Source organism: Chaetura pelagica, unplaced genomic scaffold, assembly GCF_000747805.2.
Source record: "Chaetura pelagica isolate M959 unplaced genomic scaffold, ChaPel_1.0 scaffold62, whole genome shotgun sequence".
Lineage (NCBI taxonomy): Eukaryota > Metazoa > Chordata > Aves > Apodiformes > Apodidae > Chaetura > Chaetura pelagica.
This window is the reverse complement of record NW_009952438.1, coordinates 630,908-654,147: the sequence shown is the minus strand read 5'-3', so window position 1 is coordinate 654,147 and position 23,240 is coordinate 630,908. Positions and strand designations below refer to the sequence as shown.

The 23,240-nt window shown below is 47.8% G+C and overlaps 1 protein-coding gene across 1 annotated transcript in view; it reads left to right on the top strand.

The window, feature by feature from the left end:
- Positions 1-4,045: 4,045 nt before the first annotated feature.
- LAMA4 (laminin, alpha 4) overlaps positions 4,046-23,240 on the top strand; it is an 89,704-nt gene continuing 70,509 nt past the window's right edge. The window contains exons 1-2 of the mRNA XM_010008393.1: positions 4,046-4,243; positions 21,490-21,591. Of these exons, the coding sequence (XP_010006695.1) occupies positions 4,046-4,243; positions 21,490-21,591 (300 nt within the window). The remainder of the gene's footprint in view (positions 4,244-21,489; positions 21,592-23,240) is intronic.

Sequence of the window (23,240 nt, the reverse complement as noted above, 5' to 3'; positions counted from 1 at the left end):
ACAAAAATGACCAGCAGTACTGGAAGTCTTTCGTATTAATGAGGAATGAATTTGTTCCTGTTTATTGGTTACCACTGGGGGGAGAACACTGGGATTGGGGAAACCAGTATTCTAAATCTGAGCAGCCAGTGCAGGTTGGATTTAAGTAAATCATCCAGCATTATGTGCTGCTGTGGTTCAATCCTAGTCCTAGAAGGTGTACAGAGCTCCCTGCTGGCAGCAGGACAGGTCGTGGTTCCTCTTCTGCTCTGGAGGTGGAAATCCTGAGAAGTCTTTCCCAGCAGACAAGTTTGCCTTTAGCCCTGCATTGCTGAACAACAATGGCATTGTCATCAGACATGCACAGTTTGGGCATTCTTGGTTGAAGAGTTTTACAGAGGAAAAAATAATGCAGCGAAAAGTATAGAAGCTGGAAATAAACACCCCAAGGCCAGTGCAAGTAGCTTGGAATGAGCCAGACCCCAGTGTGGGCAGTAACTAGTCATGTCAGAGAAGAGCTCTGTTGGCTTTAAGGCCTTCTCACGTGGGGAGTTCATGAGATGATGCCCTCAGCTGGCACAGCAAAGAGGCAAAGCTTGTGCTTCCTTGCACCACATCTCCAAGCTGAAGGCTTGGAAAGCCCTGCTGTCCTTGAAGCCTAATGCCTGAGCTCTACCTGCTACTTGAAACGTAGGCTTTTCCTAGTATGGTATCATCAGAAACACATGAAATAAGTTCAGAAAGGGGCTGGTTTGCTTGGGTAACTGAGATTTTATAGGCTTCTCTCTGTGGCACAGCCTGTGACGAGCAAATTATTGCTGTTGTCCCTCAACTGGCACAGGTTTCCAGTGCAGAGAGTCAGTTACTAATTCCTGTGGTGACATGTAGATAAACTGCCAAAGCCTCCTAACCTTTACAGAGGTGCTTTATACACTGGTTCCAAAACATTTTGCATCACAAGCATCACTCCCCTGTCAGCATTTCCCCTGGGCCACCGTGCAGCATTATCAGATGCTCAGCTGGTGACACTTGGCCCTAGAGCTGGGACATCTCCCACTGGGACCAGTCAAGCCCCAGTGGCCCACACAGCAGCCTGAGACTGGCTCGTTGGGAAGGGGTTATTTGTAATAAGCCTTGCACTGGATTCTTCCTATTGTCTGTCACTAATCCTACTGGCTGTCACAGTGAATCAAAACCAAGTGTTAAAGGCAGGGGAAAGAAATCAGAAGAGCAGAAGGTGGTCCTGTGAAAACAAGAGCAGAACCTCCTGTTTCTGTGCCCTGCCATGCTGAAGGAGTCCTGTTCCAGCTCTCAGCCCCCCACATTGTCTCCACCAAGGATAAAGAAACTGGAAGCCCATCACAGCATAAATTCACATTCAGAGGTTGTGGCTTTATGAGCACCTCATGCACCATTTTAATTCTTCTGAATTTCCACATAATTTGAAAAGGAATTCAATATTTTAAAATGTTTCAGATTACAGGCAGGAAACAATTTTTAGTGAGCAGTTGTTCCCAAGCTATTCCACTGATGAAAAGTATAACAATATTTAGGAAAATTAACATACATAGATACTGTATTTTCTGCTCAAAAGATGCTTATAATTTATTTAATTTTTTTGTATGGGACTATTTTATATTTGAGGAGAGATTCAGATCTTGTGCCTTTCTTGATTGCTTGCATTTCTTAAGAGCAAATGATTTATCATTTAATAATTCTACCCTTTGAAGGAGTGTGTTGCCTTCCCTATATCAGTTCATAATGTGATATTTTACAGATTTTTAATGCCTTGGGCTAGTCTGGGATTTTTTACAGGATCTGATTTTCCAAAGATGTTAACCAGACATCTTCCTCCTTTTAAGACTTTGTTCCTCAGAGTACTCACAATCTCACCTCTCTCAAAGTGCAGTGTGAACTCTTTTTCAAGGATGTGAGTCTTTGCTCTGGTTTTACATAAAAACATGTGATATGTCAGTATGTTGTTATCACTTGGTCAGTTTTGCCTTTTTCAAGAAGGGCATTTGCTGCTTTCTGTGAATGTGCCTCAGTGGTTTTGCATTATTAAAGACCTGCTAGGTGGGATGGCTTTATCACACACTAAGGTCCATTTTGTTACCTCCTGTACACATGCAATACACACATCCAATAAAAACCAGGCTGTACCTGAAGAACTTGGAATCTAAGCATCCTTGGTCACATTTCCAATGGAATTTCTCTGGTGAAGCAGTTCACTCCCCACAGGTTTCTTTCTGGAGCTTCAGGTTCAGAAAGAGCTCCCAGTTTGGCCAAATCTTTTCATCTTTCCTGTCTTCCTGGTTCTTGTAATCTCTTTACTGACCACCTACTTTCTTCAGTTCCTTTCTCTACCAGGCAAGAGAAGTTCCCTCCCAAGTCTTTGACTGACTGACAGAAATAAGAGGATTCAGTTTCACTGTTCTTGCCACCATGTCAGGTCCAGATGACAGCGAGATATTTCCATGGGACAGAACCACCTGCAACTGCCTTTGCCAAGTTTTATTTACTCTGACAGCCTTGGGTGGCAGAGCTTTTTCTTCTCTTCTGGTGTGATGCTCTATCCCATAAGCTGGAGTGACCTGGCCTGCTCAGCTACACCATTTCTGAAAGTGGTTAACTTCTTTGTAGCACCTGGGTGACATCTATACAGCACTTACAGACCCAAAGTTGTGCCTACAGGTGTGTAGAAGTTAACAGACAGCCAAAGCTCTTCATTTTACCTTAATTCTCTATTGACTGCTTCCTTGGTTCCTAATATCTTCAATCAGATAGGAAAGGGGGGAAGGAGGGAGGGAGAAAGAAGGAATCTGCTTCCTGAATGAAGCCAAATAAGCCAATTCTTGTTAAGAATTAAGCCTGTCAGGCCAGTGGTGCTACAAACCCCTGTGCAAAGGACAGCTGAGGGATAGGGTGCTGGCCCCCAGGCTGGAAGGGGGCACATTAATATGATTATATCCTGACATCTTCCCCAAACCCAGCAAGGGCTCCTGCGTTGTCTCCTCGAGATCGTAGCCATGAAGTGAAGTCAGCTGTGGGCAACATATTCAGCTCACTCCCATCCACACACTGCCAGCCTTGTTACCAGGGCCTCACAAAGCATCTCTTGAGAGAGGAATACAAGATGCTCTTTGTAAATAAAAGTCCATAAGTCTGAGAAATGAAGTCATTTTCCAGACTTTGCAGTGAACGATGCCCTTTCTCGCCAGCCGCCGAGGGGCTGAGGGGTGGGCTGGAGGGGAGGGAGCTGAATGAAGCATGTCAGGGACACCACGTAGCCCTGGCACAACCAGGCTGCCTCCCTCCTCCTCCTCCTCCTCCTCCTCCTGCCTGCAGCCTCCCCTCCCCCGTGCCACAATGAAAGGTTGGTCTAGCATTTGTTTTTTTTAATACATTTGGCACCTTCCTGAGTTAACTGGAGATGTTAAATTAAACCCCCCAGCAGCCACGAGGCTCCAAGGCTGCGTGTGGAGCAGCTGGATGGAGCTGTGGGGGGTGCTGTGAGGGGAGGAGAGGGTGACCTCACTTTCTGAACAGCAAAGTTGGGAGTGGGAGGGTCTGGGCGCGCAAGGTAGGAGAGGGAACGACGTGAAGATGTGAAGGAAGCCAGAGCCCCGAGCAGAGCGTCAGCCTGTATCCTGAGAGGGGAGATAAGGTGGCTGTGGAGCCAGCCCTGCTTTCCTGGAATACAATCCCTGCTCCACACTCTGCTGAGCACTGCCCATCCGTCTGCGGGCCAGCGGGAGCCTCTGGGGAGCCAGAGGAGCCACCGAGCGAACGAGCGAGGCAGCAAAAAGAGCTTTTCTTCCCTTCTTTGCCTTTTTTTTTTTGCCTTTTTATTTTTTTTTTTCCTCCTCCTTTCTGTTTTTTTTTTCCCCCTGTCTCCCCCCTGAGCAGCAAGCTCTGCTGACACTGCCTGGACGTGCCACATCTGGAACGCGAGCGCTGGAAGAGAAGCCGAAACACCGGAGGCACCGCCAAGCCAAGGGGGGTGGTTGCAGAGCAAGGGAAGCAACCTCTGGAAGACCACTGCTGCTGGATGTAAGGGGAGGACATGGCTTTGATCCCCCCCTGGCCCTTGCTTGCTCCTTTCTTGCTCTCCCTGAGGAGCTTCTCCCCCAGCGCAGCCTCCACCGAGGGCAGCGTCTTCCAGTTGGACGTCGAGGGCAGCGCCGCGGCCGAAGCCCAGGAAGCCACGGTGACCAGAGGGCAGCAGGCAGGAGCTGCTGGAGGTTGGGTGCCCTTTGCAGAGGTACAGCAAACCCTTTCTGTCTCTGGTGTCTGTGCTTTCCTGCTGTCAAAGCTCCCTGTTCGCTTCCTTAAAGCAATATCGGCGGGTCTTGGCAGGGGGGGGGAGGGTCTGGAGCTGTTTGCATGTGGGGGCTGGAGAGGAGGCAGTTCTGTTCACTTTCAGCTCCTGAGAATGCCCTGCTGCCCTGCAGACAGCTGCTGTGCTCAGAGCCAGCCTGGCGTGGCACGTCCCTGGCTCCCCTACCAACAGAGCCCAACAGGCCTGTCCAAACAGAGCTGTTTCACAAGGGTTAATTGTCCCAACACCCTTCTGCTCGCCTTGCTGTAGCTCCTGCAGCTGAAACTCAAACTTCCAGAAAGCCTGTCTTTCTGGTGGCCAACACAGCACTGTAGAAGTTTGTGCTTTTGTGTCTGACAGCCAGAATTTGAAGTTCCTTTTCATGAAGAGACTGGGGGTAAGAAAACAAATGCGTGTGGGAAACTGCCCGCAGAGAAAACACCTGCAGGGGTTTCAAGACTTCCAAAAAGTATGACATTGGGATCAGTGACAGATTAAAGAGCACGGAGAAGCACGGTGGAAAATTTTCCCACAAGCCCTGTGTTTTGGGATGGGTTGATGCTCCTCGTTCTAGCAAGGCTGGGTCAGGAATGGGCTGCTCAGAAATACAGCTGGAGAACACCAGAAATTACTCCAGCAGAGGCTGGGAGTGGGGGAGAGTCATGTCTCATGCATGGGAGACAAAAAGTAGGAGGCAAATTGAGTTGCATAAGGTCATGGGAAGGGAAAGGGTCGCTCTTCTAGCATAACATCCCAAAATGAGGTGAGCTCAGCACAGCCGTGTCCCCGTGACAATATCGAGCTCGTAGTCTCTGATCTCACAGGGCTCATTTTCCCCCTACGCTCCAATTGCCAGAACTAACAGCTATGGAAATCAGTGCATGAGCCCTGCAGACAGCAGGGGTGTCCACAGGGTGGGCACAGCTTGTCCCAGTGGCTGCAAGCAGCTGGGCAGCCCTGGGAAATGCCTGCCCACCCTGCCAGGGGCTCGGCGTGAAACACGACCTGGGTGAGAAACCTGGAGGCTGAACCCTGCTCTGCTCAGCACAGGGGTCCTGGGGGTCACCCCAGCCTTGGACAGGCTCCATGGTGTGGGATGTGCAGCTCTTCTCGCCTGGCTTGGGATCAGCCCCAGGAAGCTGCCTTGCCACCTGTTGCTTACAGCATGGAAAATCCCTCAATGAAATGCCCGGGTTAGAGCCAGATGGGGTTTATAGCTGGCTCTCCCAGGATGGTGGGCAGAAGGGATCATTAACCTTTCTCTGTCAGGCTGGTTAGTGTGGTTTTCCTGAAGACACACTGCACGTTGTTTCACTCTGATGGATTTGACTTTACCTTGGGAAAGTGCTGTGATGTATATTGGACATGGCACAGGAACGACACCTTCGGTCTCCTTCACTCCTGTCAGTGCCCCCTGAGTTTGGGTTGTACAGTCTGATCTGATAGACTCTCTAGTTCCATTCTCTAGTCACCATTCTCTGGTGTTTGTTCCAGAAGTTTAACTGCAGCTCCTGGAATGGCAAGGTCTCCACTCTAGATCTCGTCTTACCAATGAATGATGATGCCTGCTGGGATGTCAGGATCCTTTGCTACAGATTGCATCTCAGGGCCCACCCCCATGGCAAATTCCAAAGAGTCCTACTAGGATGCTCTTTCTGGCTGGAGCTGATGGCTCTGCAACCATGAGAACCTGCTTATCCATTGATCCACACGTGAAGTTGGCACCAGGAGCTGGGGAACTGGCTCTGAGCCCAGAGGCTGATGTAGGGGCCAAAGAGTGATGGTCTAGCAGTCTGTCACCAGAGGATGGAACATTTCCTTTGGTCCTCAGAGAGCTGTTCCTTCCCACAGCCCCAGGAACAGGGCTCATCCCAGCAGGTTTGAATTAGCCTCTTTGGGATCTTGAGTTCTCAACCAGCGGCTCCCAAGGCTCCACAGAGCTCAGCTCCTCCATCTCCTGCTCACTCAGGCCACCAGCTCTCCTGGGCAGACAGAGGCTGGAAGCCACGGGGGAGAGTGACAAACCATCCAAGGGGGACAGATTGGTGAGGCAGAGTCACAGAGAAGCTGATGGGGCTTCCTGGTGGCCTGTGGTGGCAGTCAGCCCCTGTGGGGCCAGTGCAACACGTGAAGGTGGAGCAGGGGCCAGGGCAGAGAGAGGTCATAGAATCCCAGAATCCAGGCATGGCAGGTTGGAAGGGACCTCAGGGATCATCTGGCCCAGCCTCTCTAGGCACTGCTCTAGTTGACATGAGGTGGCTCAGCTCCTTGTCCAGCTGAGACTCCAAACTGTCCCATGTGGGGGACTCTACCACTTCCCTGGGAGACTGTTCCAGTGTCTGACTGTCCTCATGGGGAAACATTTACCTCTTGTGTCCAACTGGAATCTCCCCAGGAGCAACTGGAGAACATGTGGGGCAGGTGCTGGGCAGCATTCTGATTCTGCTCTACACATCTTCAGAGGTCTGCAAGGTGTGAAACAGACAGGTGGGAGTGCTCAGACTGGAACTGGTGGGATGCTCTTACACCTTGGTATGAGTTTGGTATTATGAACCTACAGAAGGAGAGGTGATCCCAAGGGATGTAAATAAGTATTAGGGACTATTTCTGCTTTCCACTCCTCTTCCTTTCCCACGTTTGGCACCCCTAAACCCAAAGGAATTGGGAGAAGTGGTTTTAAAATTCATAATTAACATTTATGCAGAGCTTTCATGTGCCTTAGATTTAAGTGAAAGCCTCTTGATGGCAGAGAAAAGAGAAGCAACTACATTCTCAATGCTATGGTAGTTGTGCTGTACCCACTCTCAGGGCAGACTGTGGGTTTGAGTTGGACCTCAGCAATATCTAGTAGCTTGGTGCCCTGTTAATCAAACTGTGATCCAGGACACCTAAATTAGGCACATAAACCTTGTCTAGACTTTTCCATCCAAATCAGACACTGTCTCCAAGTAAATACCCCAATTCCCCAAACAGCCACGGAGACTCCAGGTTTTTTAAACCTCTGATTCCCAGCTGTCTTCCCTGGAGGCCCTAAAATGAGCCTCTTCCTCTGTAAGGACTATGTTGGATACTCATTTCAGGACAGCTTTATTAACCAGCTAAAGCCTGGGACACAAACTGTAGATGTTAAAATTAACTGGACTCGATTCCACTCAATGAAATGTCCCATTACCTGCATAAGGAGCACTGGTGGTGATCATCATGGAACAACATCTCTAGGTCTCTGTCTCTGTTTCAAGTTTAATGCTTAAAAATTGATTTAAACTCTTCAGAAAAAAAAATCATCAGGAGGTTTACAGTGTTAGGAAAATAACTTGGCCTTATTGTGTATGCACATACATGGACCACAAAAATGTTAAGAACAGACTCACTAGGCTGGGAAATGATGGTCTGATCACATGGCAGGAATGGAAACTGAGGGTGACCCAGGTCAGGCTACAAGTCAGTTACAAACTTTAATTTTAAAGGTAATTAAGCACTGGGAGAATTTCTCTGGTTGTGTTGGGTTGTCTACCAAGAGACAGAACGATATGAAAAGCACTTGCACAAGTACTCTGGTACTTGTGAGCTGTTTCAGATGTTTAAGCTCCTTGGCTGACAAAGACATCAGGGGGACAGGAGGGAGATGTTGCTGTGCTGAACGCTGCTGTGTGAGGAGGCAGCAAGAGACTGAAAGACACTGAACACAAAGCACTGGCTCCAGCTCACCTGTGGAACTCCACAGCATTACATCAGAGACAGATTTTTCCAAATAAGGACAGATTAAAATATTTTACAAGGAAGATTCATCAGAGATAGAAGCAAAGGACTTAAAACTGACAGCCAGACACCACGTGTAAGCAAACAACCACGTGGCAAACATCAGAAATCTTTGGTTTGGGGTTCCAGGTGATAGCCTGGACTCAGCAGAAGGGAAGGGGGTGGTGAGACACTTCCAGCTTTGGCTTTCCAGCCAAAACTGAAAACCAGAAGTAACTTCTGAGAACAGTTGTATCCCACTGTCAAGCACGTGCCCTTCAATCAAGAGGCAGGTCATACGTGACCATGTGGGTCCCACTGTCCACATCTGTGTTTGTAAACTCCATGGATGTGAGAGTTTTAGTTCCATAGATGTAGATTTTGCTCCCCAGTAGAAAGTAAGTTCCTTGCAAACAGCAGAAGAGTACAGAGCCTGAGGTGAGAACCAACAGTGGTACCAGACTTCAAACACTAGAGAATATGGCAAAGGATCCCCTGTGATTCCTGTTGTCCAGTCACTCACTTGAATGCTGAGCAGATGTGACATCCAGAAGAAGATTCATTGCATTCTGATGTAGATGACAACTTGAGATCCAGAAAGTAGCAGAGAGAGCCCAGGACAGGAGATGAGTGTAGGAGGGATTAGTGGAAGAAAGGGCAGGCAGATACTCTGTGGAGACACTTGCCAAGAAAAGATGGTTTCAAATGTCCTCTGTGGAAAGCAGTGAAGCAAAGAGTGGGAACGGAAGCAAGCTGGAGCAGAGAGAAGGCAGCAGAGGAAAAAAAGAGAGCTAGAATGAGATAATCAAGAGCCTTAAGGATATAGAAAAAAAATGAAGCAGTTGGGACAGGGCAGAAAGCCAGTTCCCAGAGTGGAGGGAGGCATGATAATGTTGGATGGGTGGAAGACAAAAACTGTTTTCAGCATCAGTGTTTTTGGCTCAGGGTAAAGGCAGAGAGGCAAGAGGTCTTTTATGGGGAACAATTATCATAGTCAAGGCAAAATTAGCCATTTACTAGAAGAGACAATAAGAAGCATAAATTTTCTGTTGGAGGTTGCATGTTAAACACTACGTGTCTGACAACCACTTCTTCCCACCTCTCCTACCAGCAGCTGCTGATCTAAGTTTTCAAAAGCAAGAAACAGTTTTTTGAGGGGCTTTCTTTCTGGTTTCCTAAAGTGATAAGAAATAATTAGCACAGGACCTGTGACACTCACCTCTCTAAAACAGTTCATAGTAAGTATATATAAAAGATCAATCTATAAACCTACCCACTTGTTAACCAGGACTCAAACTATCACTGAATTCTCTTCACCCTTTCCCTCAGAAAGGCTGGAGCAGAAAGCCTGGCAGACTGGGGAAACCACAGTTTGATCCTTACTTCTGGCATGAATCTGTTCAAAACAAACTAAAAGAAGAAGCAGAAGACCTAATCCTGAGGTGTGAGCCAAAAAGGGTTTTAGCTTGACAAACCGTTATATTCTTCTAAGCTAGTGGGAAGTGCATCTAACTTTAAAAAAGCAGATCTTTAAATGAGCTTATTTCAGTCCCTTGAGGTTATGTTAGGTTAACTCCCATAATGGACCAGTTGGATTTCTAGCTGCTGGTTTTTTTCTGGTACATCAAGGTTATGTCCTGAGAAACGTCTATTAGTGGGAAGGAAGTTTTGCTGCAGATGTTTGTGATTCCAGCTTCAGTTTCTCACCAAAGCTTTAATGAAAATCAGCTGCTTGGAGCGGAGCCTCCAGACCCCAAAGCTTTTAAATCATAGGAAGCTGAAGTAAATGGAAGCACAGGACAGAGCAGATGGAGAGGGGGAAATGTTCTCCCTTTCCAGGGGGTGCATGAAGCACCCACCAGGACAATGCAATTGAAGCTCCATTGCAGCAAGTTCCCACCAAGTTTTGGGCATGTACCAGCAAAGTGCCCCAAAGCTTATTCAGGGTTGTGAAAACCAATAAAGTGCATTTCATGCCCACTCTTATTCATTACATGAGAGGCAAGGATGGAATTAAGAGCCCAGATTCTCCAGGGGGCATGAGAAGCACTAAAAGCACTGGTTTCTGAAGAAGTCCTTGTCCTGATCAGACTGATAACAGCTACAGCTCCCAGGGTTCACGAGCTGGGGAAAATAGATCTGGTTTCTGAGCAATTTATAACCAGCCACTGATAATGTACAATTTGCTTCTAGACTCAGATGTCAAACACCAAAATGCACACTTACTGGGTTGTTACATTTCAGTTGGTCCTTTTGAACATTTGGATCATATCCCAGCTTGTTTTCAGACACCACCAAGAGCTGGGGGGTTTGGGCTGGGCAGCCTCGTGCAAGATCCAGATTGCTGACCAGTACCATGTACAAAGCTGTCAGAGCTCCACAGCTTTTGAAATCTAATTCTTTGTCATGAAATTATCTCAGATTTTCCTAACTGTAAGTCAGGATCCATACAGTGATAACACTTGTGTCAATGCAAGCAGAGATTGACTAAAATGCAGTAAATACCATCTGGCTTTGTTGTACCTGTTTAGCTGTATAGTGAAATGCTTTAGGTGTTTCTTTTCTTAAATCCTTCAGAAATACTAGAACTCCCTTGTAGTTTCTAAGGCAAAGCAGCAAGAAACAGTGCTCAAATCCTAAAACTCAAGAATTACTAAGATACTTAGTATGAGCCAAAGAATAAGACAGGGTTGTGAAAAATATTTTAGAAATTACTATTCCAAGTTTGCAAGGCTGTAAGAAGAACTAAAATGTTAATTTTGAAGTCCTGGCATTTGGAAGCCTGGGAACATGGGAAGAACTGGCACACCTGAGTGTTAACTTGAAACACAACTTAAGAATTAGTGAATAAAAAGAATCTACCTGTGTGAAAAACTTGCAACACAATCTGCAAAACCAGGCATATTAGAGGAAACTGCAGGGCTCTGAGTCATGGTTTGACTCTGTCTTCCCAAGAAAATGGAATACAAATGAACTCCTTCAGCCTTTCACTATTGGCATCAGGTGGAAAAAGAATCACATGAAACCAGCAAGTGAACAGGGTGTTTTGGGGCTGAGCTGTACCCTGGTGCCACCCTGTGCTGTGCCCATTACTGGTGCAGGAAGGGCCTTCTGAGCTGCAAGAAGTTTCTTGCTTCCATGATTCTGTGATTCCAAGCTGGCAGACTGCTGTTCTGCCAAGGCTAATGCAAGGCCAGTATGTCCTGGGGTTTCTCACTCTGGTTTTCCACCCCTGAGCCTGGATGACAGCCCATGAGAGCCTGTCATTCATGACTCTTTTATGCTCTGCTCACCACTCCTGGCTCCAGGGACACTTCCTTGAAAGCACTCCTGGAATTAAAGCATTTGTCTGGGGAAAATCTGCTCCAGCATCCAAAAAAAAAGAAAGAAAGAAAAAAGAAAACAGCTCTCCCTGCCCCTGCTGTTAAAATCCTAGATATCAAAGTGCCCCTGGAAAGCTACAACAGCCTGGTCCCTCAAGGGCTGGCAAGGTCTCCAGAGCCCCAGCACTTGGCACAGATCCCTGCAGGTCTTGAAGGTCTAGACATGATGTAAGGTCAGAGGGAATTTGTGTGCCACACTCAGCTTTTTGCAGGTTTGGGGCTTTCTGGGGCTCCCTACTTCTGCAGAGGTTCAACAGTTTCCAAGGCACAAGGGAATGACTTTTAAGTGAGTTGGCAGCAGAGTTTTGAGCAAGGCATTTTTTGTGAGGGATGAGAAAAGAGATTGGGGGTTGGGTTTTTTTTTGAGGGTAGGTTACCCCTTCTCCCTAGCCCTGCCTTTTCCTCCCTCCCCTTGGAGCACAACCTCTGCCCAGCTCCATGCTGGATGTGAGGCTTCTAGTACTAATTTAACTACATGGAGCTGTCCCACTTCCTTCCCTCACTTTTGCAAGGACTGGCACCCTCGAAGGAGAAACCTTATTGCTGAGAACAGCCCCAAAATATGACACCTTCCCCCCAGCCATCCCAAGCAGCTGCCTGTTTTGCCCACAGCTGGGCCAGCCTTGGGAGGGAGAGGTGGATGAAAGTTCTTTCTCTTGACCTTCCCAGTGCCTGGTGCTGGCAGGCTCTGAAATTGGTGCCATGGCAGTTTGTCAAGGAGGGTCTCTGCAGGTCTCTACTCTGATTCCAACGTTCCAAAGAGCTGCAAAGTCAAACCAGGAAATACTGGACATCTGAGGTGGGAGAAATTGCTGCAGAAGGGAAATCAAGGGAATCTTCAGCCTCACCCCCTCAGCTGTAACAGGGCCCCCCAAGCACAGTCCTACCTGCTCCAAAGGCCACTGCTCCTCTTCACCCCTTGAGAGTGTTTGTCTCTCGTGGGAAATCTCTCTGGGAGTGCTGCAGTCTGTCAACTGATTGAGTCTTACTTATCTGGGGGACTCAAGAGGAGAAAATATGAGTCAGAACACACATTGATGTCAGTGCTTTCTGGGGTCTGGGTGGAGGGTGGTTAATGAGGAAACAGGGCAGAAGCATTGATCCCTTTTCCTGTAAATTGTTCTCCATGAATAAACTTGGTATTTTGGTTGAAAGAGGAAAATCAAATGGCTACCTTTCCAGCTGCAGACTTTCTGTTTCCAACAGTGAACATCTTTAAGAGTAGCTTTTTCACTTGGTGGCTGCAGTAACAAGCACATGAAAGCAGGGGCTGGTATTAATGTCTAATCCTCAACCAGCCTGCAGGCAGCTACAACATTTCACCCTCCCCCTTTTGGAGAAGAATGCCTTTTAAAGCACAGGCTTTGTCTTTCCCACTGCAGATGGAAAAAATGACTATGCACTTCTATGGAGAATGCCTAGCTGAGAAATGTTTATGTTGGATCCAACCCCATGGCTGTTGCTGAATGGCATTTTGTTTTCCTTTGGGCTGGGGATGGAGTAACAGTCTGGAAACATTCTCTGCATGGGAATGTGTTTTTTCAATGAGATACAGTTCCTTAGTCCAGGTAATCAATAAAGTCATTGCTCTGCATAAAGCCATGCTGGGTTTTGAGGGTGTCCCAGTTACCCTGTCACTCCCACAAGGCACAAGCCCACTCGAGGAGCCCAAAACCAGAGGGACAGGGGGCTGGGAAGGGGGGTCCTTGTCATTTCTGCCAGTTGTCCATCCTCTGCTTTGTTTACTGGCTTGGGGGTGACCCATGTGCAATTAGCCACATTCACTCTCTTCTAGTGCTAGTTCTACCATGCAACAGGGAGAATAAAAGGTGCCTTTTGTTCTGTGTCTCCCCTGCTGGCAAGATTTTACCTAGAATGGGAACAACTAGTTTCAGTCTTGCTAGGTTTAATTTCAGCCATCTCTAAGCTCTTTGTCTGAAACTTCAGGAAGAGGGTTTCCATCAGCATCAAAATCTATTCTTTATCATCTAAAACGACCTTCTGGTTTGCAAGCTGGTTATCAGGTAAGCTGATAACTCCTCAGGTGGTACATAAATATTCCCATTTGTCAGGGATAAGTCAGCAAATGAATTTTTCAAATCAGGCTCTTACAAAGTTAGGGCCTTGTCCTGTCTCCCAGTCAGACCACACCTGGAGTGTTGTGCTCAGTTCTGGTTCCCAGTCTACAAAAAGGATGGGACAGGCTGGAGAGAGTGCAAAGAAGGGCCACAGGGATGGTCAGAGGACTGGAGGACCTGCCATGTGAAGGGAGGCTGAGAAAACTGGGTTTGTTCAGCCTGGAGAAGATGAGGCTTTGGGGAGACCTTATCACCATGTTCCAGTCCTTACAGGGTGGCTGCCAAGAAGATGGAGACTCCCTGTTTACAAGGAGAAAAGACAAGGGGTGATGGGCACAAGTTGCTCCTGGGGAGATTCCAATGGGACACAAGAGGTAAATGTTTCCCCATGAGGACAGTCAGACATTGGAACAGTCTCCCAGGGAAGTGGTGGATTCCCCCACATTGGGCAGTTTGAAGTCTCAGCTTGACAGGGAGCTGAGCCACCTCATGTCAACTAGAGCAGTGCCTAGAGAGGCTGGGCCAGATGATCCCTGAGGTCCCTTCCAACCTGCCATGCCTGGGTTCTGGGATTTTTTCAGTAAATTCTGAGGAGAGCTCAACTCCTCCATGCAGACAAATGATGACCATGCAGGGTGAAGCTGCTGCTCAGCACAGCTGGAGCCCCAGGCTGGATCCAGCCCCCAGCTGTGCTCCTGAGCACAGAGACCAGACCCTGCCCGTGTGTCCCATGGCAGCACGGGGGATGCAGGCACTAAAGGGGCAACACTGAGCCCCACACCCAGAAAGGAGGCTAAGGACAGCACATAAGGCTGCCTTTGTGTCATTGCTCATTGAACAGCCCGTTTACTGGCAGAGATTCCAGACTCGAACCCAGGAATGCTGGGTGTGGGGTGGGGGGTTTTTATGTTTGAAGATACAAATTATTGAGATCCACAGAAAGCACAGCTCTGCAGCTTGGATGAACATTTCCCATCACTAACCTAGAGAATCCTATTGTTATATTAATGTGACCAGGCCTATGGCATCAGCACCCAGGGAGGCTTTAGATTTCATTGCAACTATCTCATGTAAGAATTCAATGTCTGTAAGCAGAACATGCAGCAAGATTGGGGATTTCCAGTATTCCAGCAAATATGTTTTACATTTGCAAGCTAAGTAACAAAACAGAAAGCTTGTTATTGTGTCATTCACACATTACACATTGTGTAATTAGTTTGTCATCTCATTACATGCAATTACAACTGAGGTACCTGTCAAGGGAAATGGAAGTAAAAAAAAAAGGAAGAAAAATTGCCAGCCCTATGCCCAAAACTCTTCACCAGCTTCTGGCTAGTTCCTAATTTACAAGGGGAAGCAACTTGTATTTCACAGTGAACAGTGTCAGAAATTTAAGAAAACACTGTAGGAATTTAATGTACTAGATCAGTGTGCTTATTATAGAACTATCATGAATTTGGAGACTAAGCTAAAAATGTGATTCCTCTCAGAAAAGTTTACAATTTTAAAAAGACATTTGAAATGGCAAATTACTCCTTTGCATGAGGTTTCTGCCCTGGAAATGGTAAATACTGTAAAGTGGCTTTTTTTTCATGCAGAGACTTCTCTAACAGCTCTAGTGCCAAATTAAATGGGGTGATTAACTGTCTAGCTATGATGTCACACACTGAATGAATTTCTCCAGTAATAATAGTGAGAATGTGACCTTCTCATTCAGAGGAATTTGATACTGTAGCCCAGAGGTAATGAAGGCTTATAGAAATTATAAATAGAGCTGGGAGGCCCAAGGGGAAGCTGGTGAGCCAGCTTGTTTGGTTTGAATTCTTTAGGTTTGTGAGGCTTCAAAGCTCAGACAAATTTAGCAAACAAAAAAGATCCATGGAAAAGGAATAAAAGTGCAGAGCAGGTGTCTGCTTTGGTCTGCAGGTTGGGGAGCAGCTCCCAGCACAGGGCAGCACTTCTGTCCATCTGTCTTCATGATGAGTTGGATGGTTGAGCATGTCTGGCCAACAGGTCAGTTACTGGTTTGTCAGAGCCTCATTCTACAGAGAAAGACAAAGATCCCCCTGAAATGTCACTTCTCAAGGATTTCTAGGTTCAGCTACAAAGAGAGTCTTGAATTTGCTATTGCTCAAGGCCTGGGAACCTGAAGTCCATGTCTGCCTTCAGATTGTGATTAAAGCTACAGTGAAGTGTGACAGTTCTTGAAAAGGGCATCACCAGGGCATTCTATTTTTAAAATTAGTTATAATTTAACTCAGTGGATGGAAGAACTCACAGCAGCCTCTTCCATACCTAAGAAGATGCATGTAGCAAATGAACAGAAATGAGCAGGGCAGGTTAAAAGGGGAAGTTGTCAGCAGAACTGATGTCTGCACCTGCACTGAGAGCACCAACTCCTTGTCTGTTTTCCTGAGTATTGCAGCTCAGGAAGACCAAGAAACTCTTCAGAAAAGAGTCATACCTATTCTGAGGAGAGCAGAGAAGCTGGAATAGCACCAAATGTACAGTAGAGGACTGCTTTCTCAGACTTGTTTCTTTAATGTTCTTATTTCTAATAAATAATGGCATGAAAGAAAGCACTGGGAGATATTCAAAGGGGAAAACAGCTTTATTTTTAGGAAGGGCAGTAGGCTGTTTATCTCAAGTTGGCCTAAGCAAACAATCTTCAAAAAGGCCTCAGAACTGTGGCTGCCAGTTCCAAATGCTGCTCATAAAAAAATAAGCAAATGCAAGCATGTTTGGGTTGGGTTTGGAAATGTCCCCAAGGAGCAGAGGGCTGCTGCTTCCATGGCAATGACGTGCACTTCCAGGCTGCTCTTTCTTTTAGATCCAGGGATTTTGAAGTGGGTGGAGGATGGTTAGAGTGCTCATGCACCCCTGCACAGCAAAAGCTGGGGAGTTTCAGGGCTGTCGTTTTGTTCTGAGTCCCAAACTCCTCTTAGCCTAAAATCCATGCATCCCACTGAGGATCCTTCTCAGACCTGGAAGGAAACTCAGCCTTTGGTTCCACCTCTAGCAGGCAGGAGCACCCCTGCAGGGCAGCTACAAGCCAGTCTCAGCTGACCCTGAACTAACAGTGACTTGGCAGCTGCTCCTTCCAGAGCTGCTCTTCAGCTGCAGCTCCCAAATGGACCAACTGTCTCCTCCTTCACAGTGATCCTGGAGGCAAGTATCATCCTTTTCTTCTGGGTTTGTTCTGGATCAGATGTAATGAGATTCCTGGCCCAAGACTGGTAGGCATGAGCATCATGAATAGAACAAAGGCTGAAATGTCTTCATGTGGACCCTGAATCCTCATCCTTTCATGTACCAGCACTCAAGAGAAACCTCTGGAAATAACAAACCCTGGTGTGGATCCAATGGAGGATTTTATTGGGGAAGAAAGAGACCCTTTGTGCTTTTATGTATTGACAGGAAAGTCACAAGCTCCAGAACTGACTAAAGAAACATGCCATGTTTTCTTACCATCAGATGAGAGAGTCAGCAGCTGCACCTGAATGAGCAGGTGAGCGCGGGGCTCTCCCGGAGAGCAGCCCAGCACGGCCCGTGGCCACGTGCTGCAGCTCATTGCTTCTGGCCAGAAAAGAACAGTCCCCCACGGACTGCCTGCTGGGAACATGGCCCAACAGCTGCCATGCTGGGCTGTGCACCTTGATGGGAGCACCACAACCTGTCCAAGGGCAAAACCCAGGCAGAAAATGAACCGTCAGTGGGTCGAGATGCTCGTTAGCCCGTGGGTGAAGCCTCGACCTCTGCTGCCTGGCCTGGCTGCAGCCACAGGGAGCACTGGGCATGTTGGCAGCAGGACCCTCTTCTTTGGGGAGAAGCAAGCCAGAGGAGACAGGGTGACAGCAAAGATCCCAACCCCAGCGTGGCTGCACCATGGCTGGGCAGGCACAGAGCAGGAGGAGCTCCAGTGGGATCAGTGGAACTGTCAGGGTGGCACAGGGCAGGAAACTCATACCCTGGGGATGTGGATTGTCTTCTGCCTTCAGCCCCACCTTGCACCCACAGCAGCAGAAGGGTCTCAACACCCAGAACGTGACCACAGGCTCGAGTGCCTCCAGCTCTGCAGGGGGCTCTTGGCTTTAAGGAATGTCATCATTACATCCAGATGCAAGGCAGGGGGGAAATAAAAGCACCGTGGATGCAAAGGATTTCCAAGAGCTCAGCAAGATCCACACAAGAGTGGACTTTTCAGCTCAAAATGGAACAAATATTGCCCCCCAAGGCAAAAATTAAAATCTCATCATTGTGAAGACATAATTGTTAAAGCAGACCTAGCTTCCTGGCCTGCTAATTGCCTTCACCATTAGGAAACAGACAGTGTACAGAAATGGTCCCCACTCAATTGCCTACATAACAATTTTCCAGGGAGGGCATTTCCATTTTGTTCCAGACCTTTTTGCTTTGTGTGCAATTAATTAGTGCTCCCAGAACATTCAGCCATTTGAATCCCTCAATTAGCTCCCTGCTCCAACACTTCTTTTTATAAATATGATGTTGGCTCACACCCTGGAACAACTAACCCATCACTCCATTATCACTAGAAGGGCAAGGAGCAACAGAACTATATCAGAACAGTTGAGAATGCCTGGGAAAACTTCTGAACCCAAAGGAAACAGTTTGGATTCCATTCTCCCCTCATCCCCACTTCCCTCATAGAACTGACTGTCAGTTCCTCATTTCTGGTTTAAATCATTGCAGCTCATGGCTGAAACACTGCGGGATGAAAGTAGTGAGCATCAGCACCTTCCCATTTTTTGTGAGGAATTGAATAATTTAGGGAAAAAATGTTGCCAAAAAATACCCAGGCTCCTTAAGACCCTGCATCTCACTTTCCAGAGGGGCTCTGGCAGCAAGAATAGCAGAGACACTCCAAACTCAGGCAGGTATCTTGAAGAACTAAGGGTGTGTGCTCAGAACAGGGAATAAACTGGCTCCCAGGGGACTTCAGCCAAGAGTGCACAGCTCTGCTGAGAGAGCTGGAACCAGTGATGGGAACTGGACTGCACCAGTTATGGTGTAACTGCTGGGGAGTGGAGCTGCAAAGCCTCACTGGAGGATGCAATGCAGGCACAGCCTCAGCTGGAGAGTAAAGATGGTCCTTATGGCTCACTGAAGGATTTGCATGGACACCTTTCCACACTCTCATACATTTCCATTGTCCATATTCACCACCATAAGCAAAAAATTATTCTACTTGGCCCTCCAAAACCAATAAAGCTCTTGGACAGACCCTACTGGCCCAGTTAGGACCACCCACCAGTTGAGGGGCATCAGAGAATAGAATATGCCTTAGATCTGCATGGGTGGAGAGAAATATTGCCAAGACAGACACTGGGATAAGAGTCTGGTTTCAATTTAGAAACCAGCCCTCTCCTTCCCACAGTGTGTGGAGCCACCAGCCAGCTGGAGCCCCCAGCCTGGTGGGAGCCAGTCCTGCAGCTCCGTGCTGGGGCTGAGCAACTGAAGGAGACAAGCAGCACCAACAGACACTATTTCTGCTGCCCCGAGGTGGCTCTGGGGTGATGCCTTTTCTTCCTAGGAGCTATTATCTGAGAAAGTGTTTCCAAAGCAAACCAGATAAAATATTGTGGGTAAGAATGGAAAAAGCAACCGAGTTTGCCATTTATGTTCATCTCAGCTTCTCAGAGCTCTCTGGGATAAGATTAGATTAATGACTCATTTGTAAACTTCATTTTTAAAGCTTGTTGTTAGTCATCTCATAAGAGACATCATTTTCTAAACAAACAGCTTATCTGGCTGGTTAGAAGCCTCTGCCCACCCCTGCAGCTGTCACGCAGATGCATCTCAGGGTCTCTGGCTCTTGCTCCCAGTGCCCCACAACTGGATCTGCCACCTTCTGCAGAGGAACAGGCTCAGAGCCCAGGAGCAACATGGCCCTGGCCCTGGCCCAGGGTCCATTAGCCACGGCCACCAGCAGGGTTGGTTACCAGTGCTGCTCACAGACTGGATTTTGCAGCCAGGGAGGTACCACTGCAGACCTGCTGTGCATGTCCCAGCTGGCCATGGCCATGAGAAGCAATGGTGAGACCAGTACAGACCTGCTGTGCATGTCCCAGCTGGCCATGGCCATGAGAAGCAATGGTGAGACCAGTACAGACCTGCTGTGCATGTCCCAGCTGGCCATGGCCATGAGAAGCAATGGTGAGACCAGTACAGACCTGCTGTGCATGTCCCAGCTGGCCATGGCCATGAGAAGCAATGGTGAGACCAGTGCAGAGAAGAAACCACCCTGCACTGCAGGGCAACCCAAGAAAAGGAGGGAGAGGGAGATGCAAAAGAAATCTAATCCTAATCAGAGCAGTACAGTGTAACAAGAAGCCTCATACCACCTCCAGATGCAAGCTGTAGAAGATCATGCCCTTCTGATTCGCTGGAACCTCCCACTTTTCCCAGGTTTATGCAAGAGTGAGTGACCCCAAGAGCCACAGAATATATAAGTGCTGCAGAGGCAGCCACAACCAATATCCCAGCAGAGCCTGACATACTTGACAGCCACCTCAGGAGCAGCTAGCAGAAAAGGGTGTGGGAAAAAAATTCTGGAGGGCTAAATATCACCCCAGGGCTTTTACATCAGCTCTGCAACCACACTGCAAGAGTTAGGCAAGGGTGAGAGATTCAGGACCCAAACATGCATGAGTCTGTGTGGATCTAACATAACCCAGGTGGCACAGGGAGACTGCATAGGGGAGAGGGGCTGCTGAGGAACAGAGGGTGCTCCTGAGCTCAACCTGTGTGTGTCTCACCAGCTTTGCACAATGAGGTGCAAGTTCCTCCATGGAGAAGACTTCACACACAGCCTACCAAACAAAAGCCATCCTCTTCCATTTTCTTTAAGTCTCCCAGCCTCAGAGGGACACCTCACTAGCTTTGTTCATGTTTCTGACTCCTTATATTACTGCTCTAATTAGCATTTAAAAGAAGATGCTTTAGATATTTACAATTTCTGTTTAATTTTGGGAAGCTTCAGTGAGTTATCATAAGTACCAGACCATACTCACCAGGCCCAGCCACACATTTAAGAAATAACAGGAATTTTTTACCTGTCATGTAATTTCCATTTGTTTATTATCTCCCATGAAGAATGACTGTAGCACTGCTGTATCTCTCAGGGACTGATTGCTTCCTGAAACAACAACCAATTCTGGCTGGCACATCTCCCCAGCCTATCCCAGCAGCCAGGCAGCTTTCCTGCAGAGGGACAGTGACCTTGGCAGATACGTTTCTAGGCTCCTCATCCAAAGCTCAGCAAACCTTGGATCTCAAGTAAACTTTCTAAAGCTTTTCCTTTTTTAATTAAAAGCTATTCTGTTCCTATTAATACACCTTCTTTACTGAATCACCTCGGTCACAGAATCCCAGGGGTTGGGAGGGACCTGGAAAGGCCAGGCAGGATCACCCAGAGCACATCACACAGGAACGTGGCCAGGGGGGTTGGAATGTCTCCAGAGAAGGAGACTCCACAGCCTCTCTGGGCAGCCTGGCCCAGGGCTCTGTCACTCTCACAGCAAAGAAGTTCTTCCTGAGATTCACATGGAACCTCCTGTGCTCCAGTTTGCACCCAGTGCCCCTTGTCCTGTCACTGGACATCCCTGCACAAAGCCTGGCTCTGCCCTCCTGACACTGCCCTGAAGGTATTTATAAACATTGATGAGGTCAATCATAAGGCTCATAATTTCTAATCCACTGATGCTCCACACCGGCATGAACGCCCCCCTCCTGAGCTGCAGCCAGCCCCTGCTGCCCAGGGGCAGGGCACAGGCAGGGCTGCTGGCAGCTGCAGAGCCCAAACCCCAGCAGCAGGGCAGGGAGCGAGGAGCAGCTGGGAGTTCAGCCCGTGTGGGCTCTGCCATGGGGAGAGCAGGGGCTGCAATTCCTGCCTTCCCGTGCCTCCCAGCCAGCCCCCACTGTCTGAAGGCTCGTGCAGAGGAAATGCTTCATTTCTGGTTTCTCCTGGCAGGGCTGTGCAGAGGGGTTTTACCGCACCAGCTCGGGCCAGTGCTCCCCTTGCAGCTGCAACGGGAACGCCAACAGGTGCCTCGATGGATCCGGGATCTGCGTGGTAAGGAATTCCTGCCTTCCCTGCTGCTCCCCCACTAAGCCAAACTAACCTGTCTTGGTCGGTTTTTAATGGCAACACGAACCTTTCTGCCTTCTCTCCCTCTCGTATGAGGCTTCCCATGAAGGAAGTATGTCCCAGGCAAGCCCTGGAAACTGTGCTCTGACTCTGCTGGGAACACCAAGGTCAGTGCACAGCATTCAGTGTCTGCCCCTCTGCAGCTTCTTGCTGAAGGGCAGGCACAGGTAGGGCCAAGATCAATGCATGAACAAGGCCATCCTGGCCACATTTCATTCTCCCTTGCTTAAATTGCCTCTGTAGATTGAAAACACTTCCTGCACCCTGGATTTGTCAGTCAGGGTGCTGGGGAAAGGCTCTAGTCCATCAGAAACAGGGAAAGAATTTTTTGTACCTCTGGAGAAAAAAAAAACATATCAATCCAAACACATTTCTTCCTCTCCTTTATGAATACAGGGCTGTGTATCACATAAACAATGCACAGTGGTGAGTGAGCCCTTGAGTGTGTACCTGTGCTCCCCATGGCAGTCCTGCTGCATGGCAGCCTCCTGCTGGGCAGGAGCAACATGAGGAGCCTGAAATAAAGCACAAGGGCAGAGTGTGTTGAGCTCTGAGGTTGGATTACAGTTCCCACGTGCTCAGCCTCACTCAGTAACAGCTCATACAGAAGCTGGGAGTTAGTTCAGCCTCACTCAGTAACAGCTCATACAGAAGATGTTACTTCTAGTTAGTAGCTGATTACTTGCAGCTCCAGAGCAAAACTCAGTCCAGTAAAACTTACCCTAATTACTAGTGAGCCTCAGTCCAGTAAAACTTACCCTAATTACTAGAGAGAAATCAGAGCAGTATTAAACTACAAAAAGGATAGAACTCACCAGTTCAGTACCTGGACCCCACAGCAAGAGCCAGGCACTAGTGAACCCTTCCCAGGCTGGGAAAGCAGCAGCAGAGCCCAGAGCTCCTTGCTCTGCCTGTGTTACCTTGGACCAGCCACAAACCTTTGCCCTTCTCAGAGTGGCCTGATGACTTTCACATACTTTGCATCATTGCAGCCTCAACCAAGTTTTCAGCTACACCAGCACATGAAGCCACACACCTTGGCATGTTTCAAACCATTTGCATCCCCGTGGGAGGAAGGCTGAGTGCAGCTGACAATTGTTATGGCTTGGCCAGGGTTGTGCTTTGAGGATTGGTTGCTTTCTGCTGAACACATATTGGCTTAGTGTTCTAATAGTAAATTTTTAAGTGGTTTTGCAGTGACAGGCATTCCCAGCTCTTCGCTTTCCCATGCACATGGCTTTTGCTCATGGGGTGATTGTCCCCTTGGTGTCAGATGACAATGATGACAAGAGGAACTGATGGAAGACTTGAGAAAGAGAGAGATCTGGACAAACGTCTGCTTCTGATGACTCTGGTAACCAGAGAGTTGCTGGAGTAAAATGTATGAGGCAGGGAGGTGATTAGACACTCAGTTTACAAACACAACAGAAGACTTGTTTCCTATCTGCTACAGAAAAAAAACACCCAACAACAAACAAACAAACAAACACAAAACAAATGTCAAATGTTGGGGGAAAAAAAAAAACAAACAAAAAAATAAAACAAACCAAAGAAAAACAGTTACTGCATCAGCA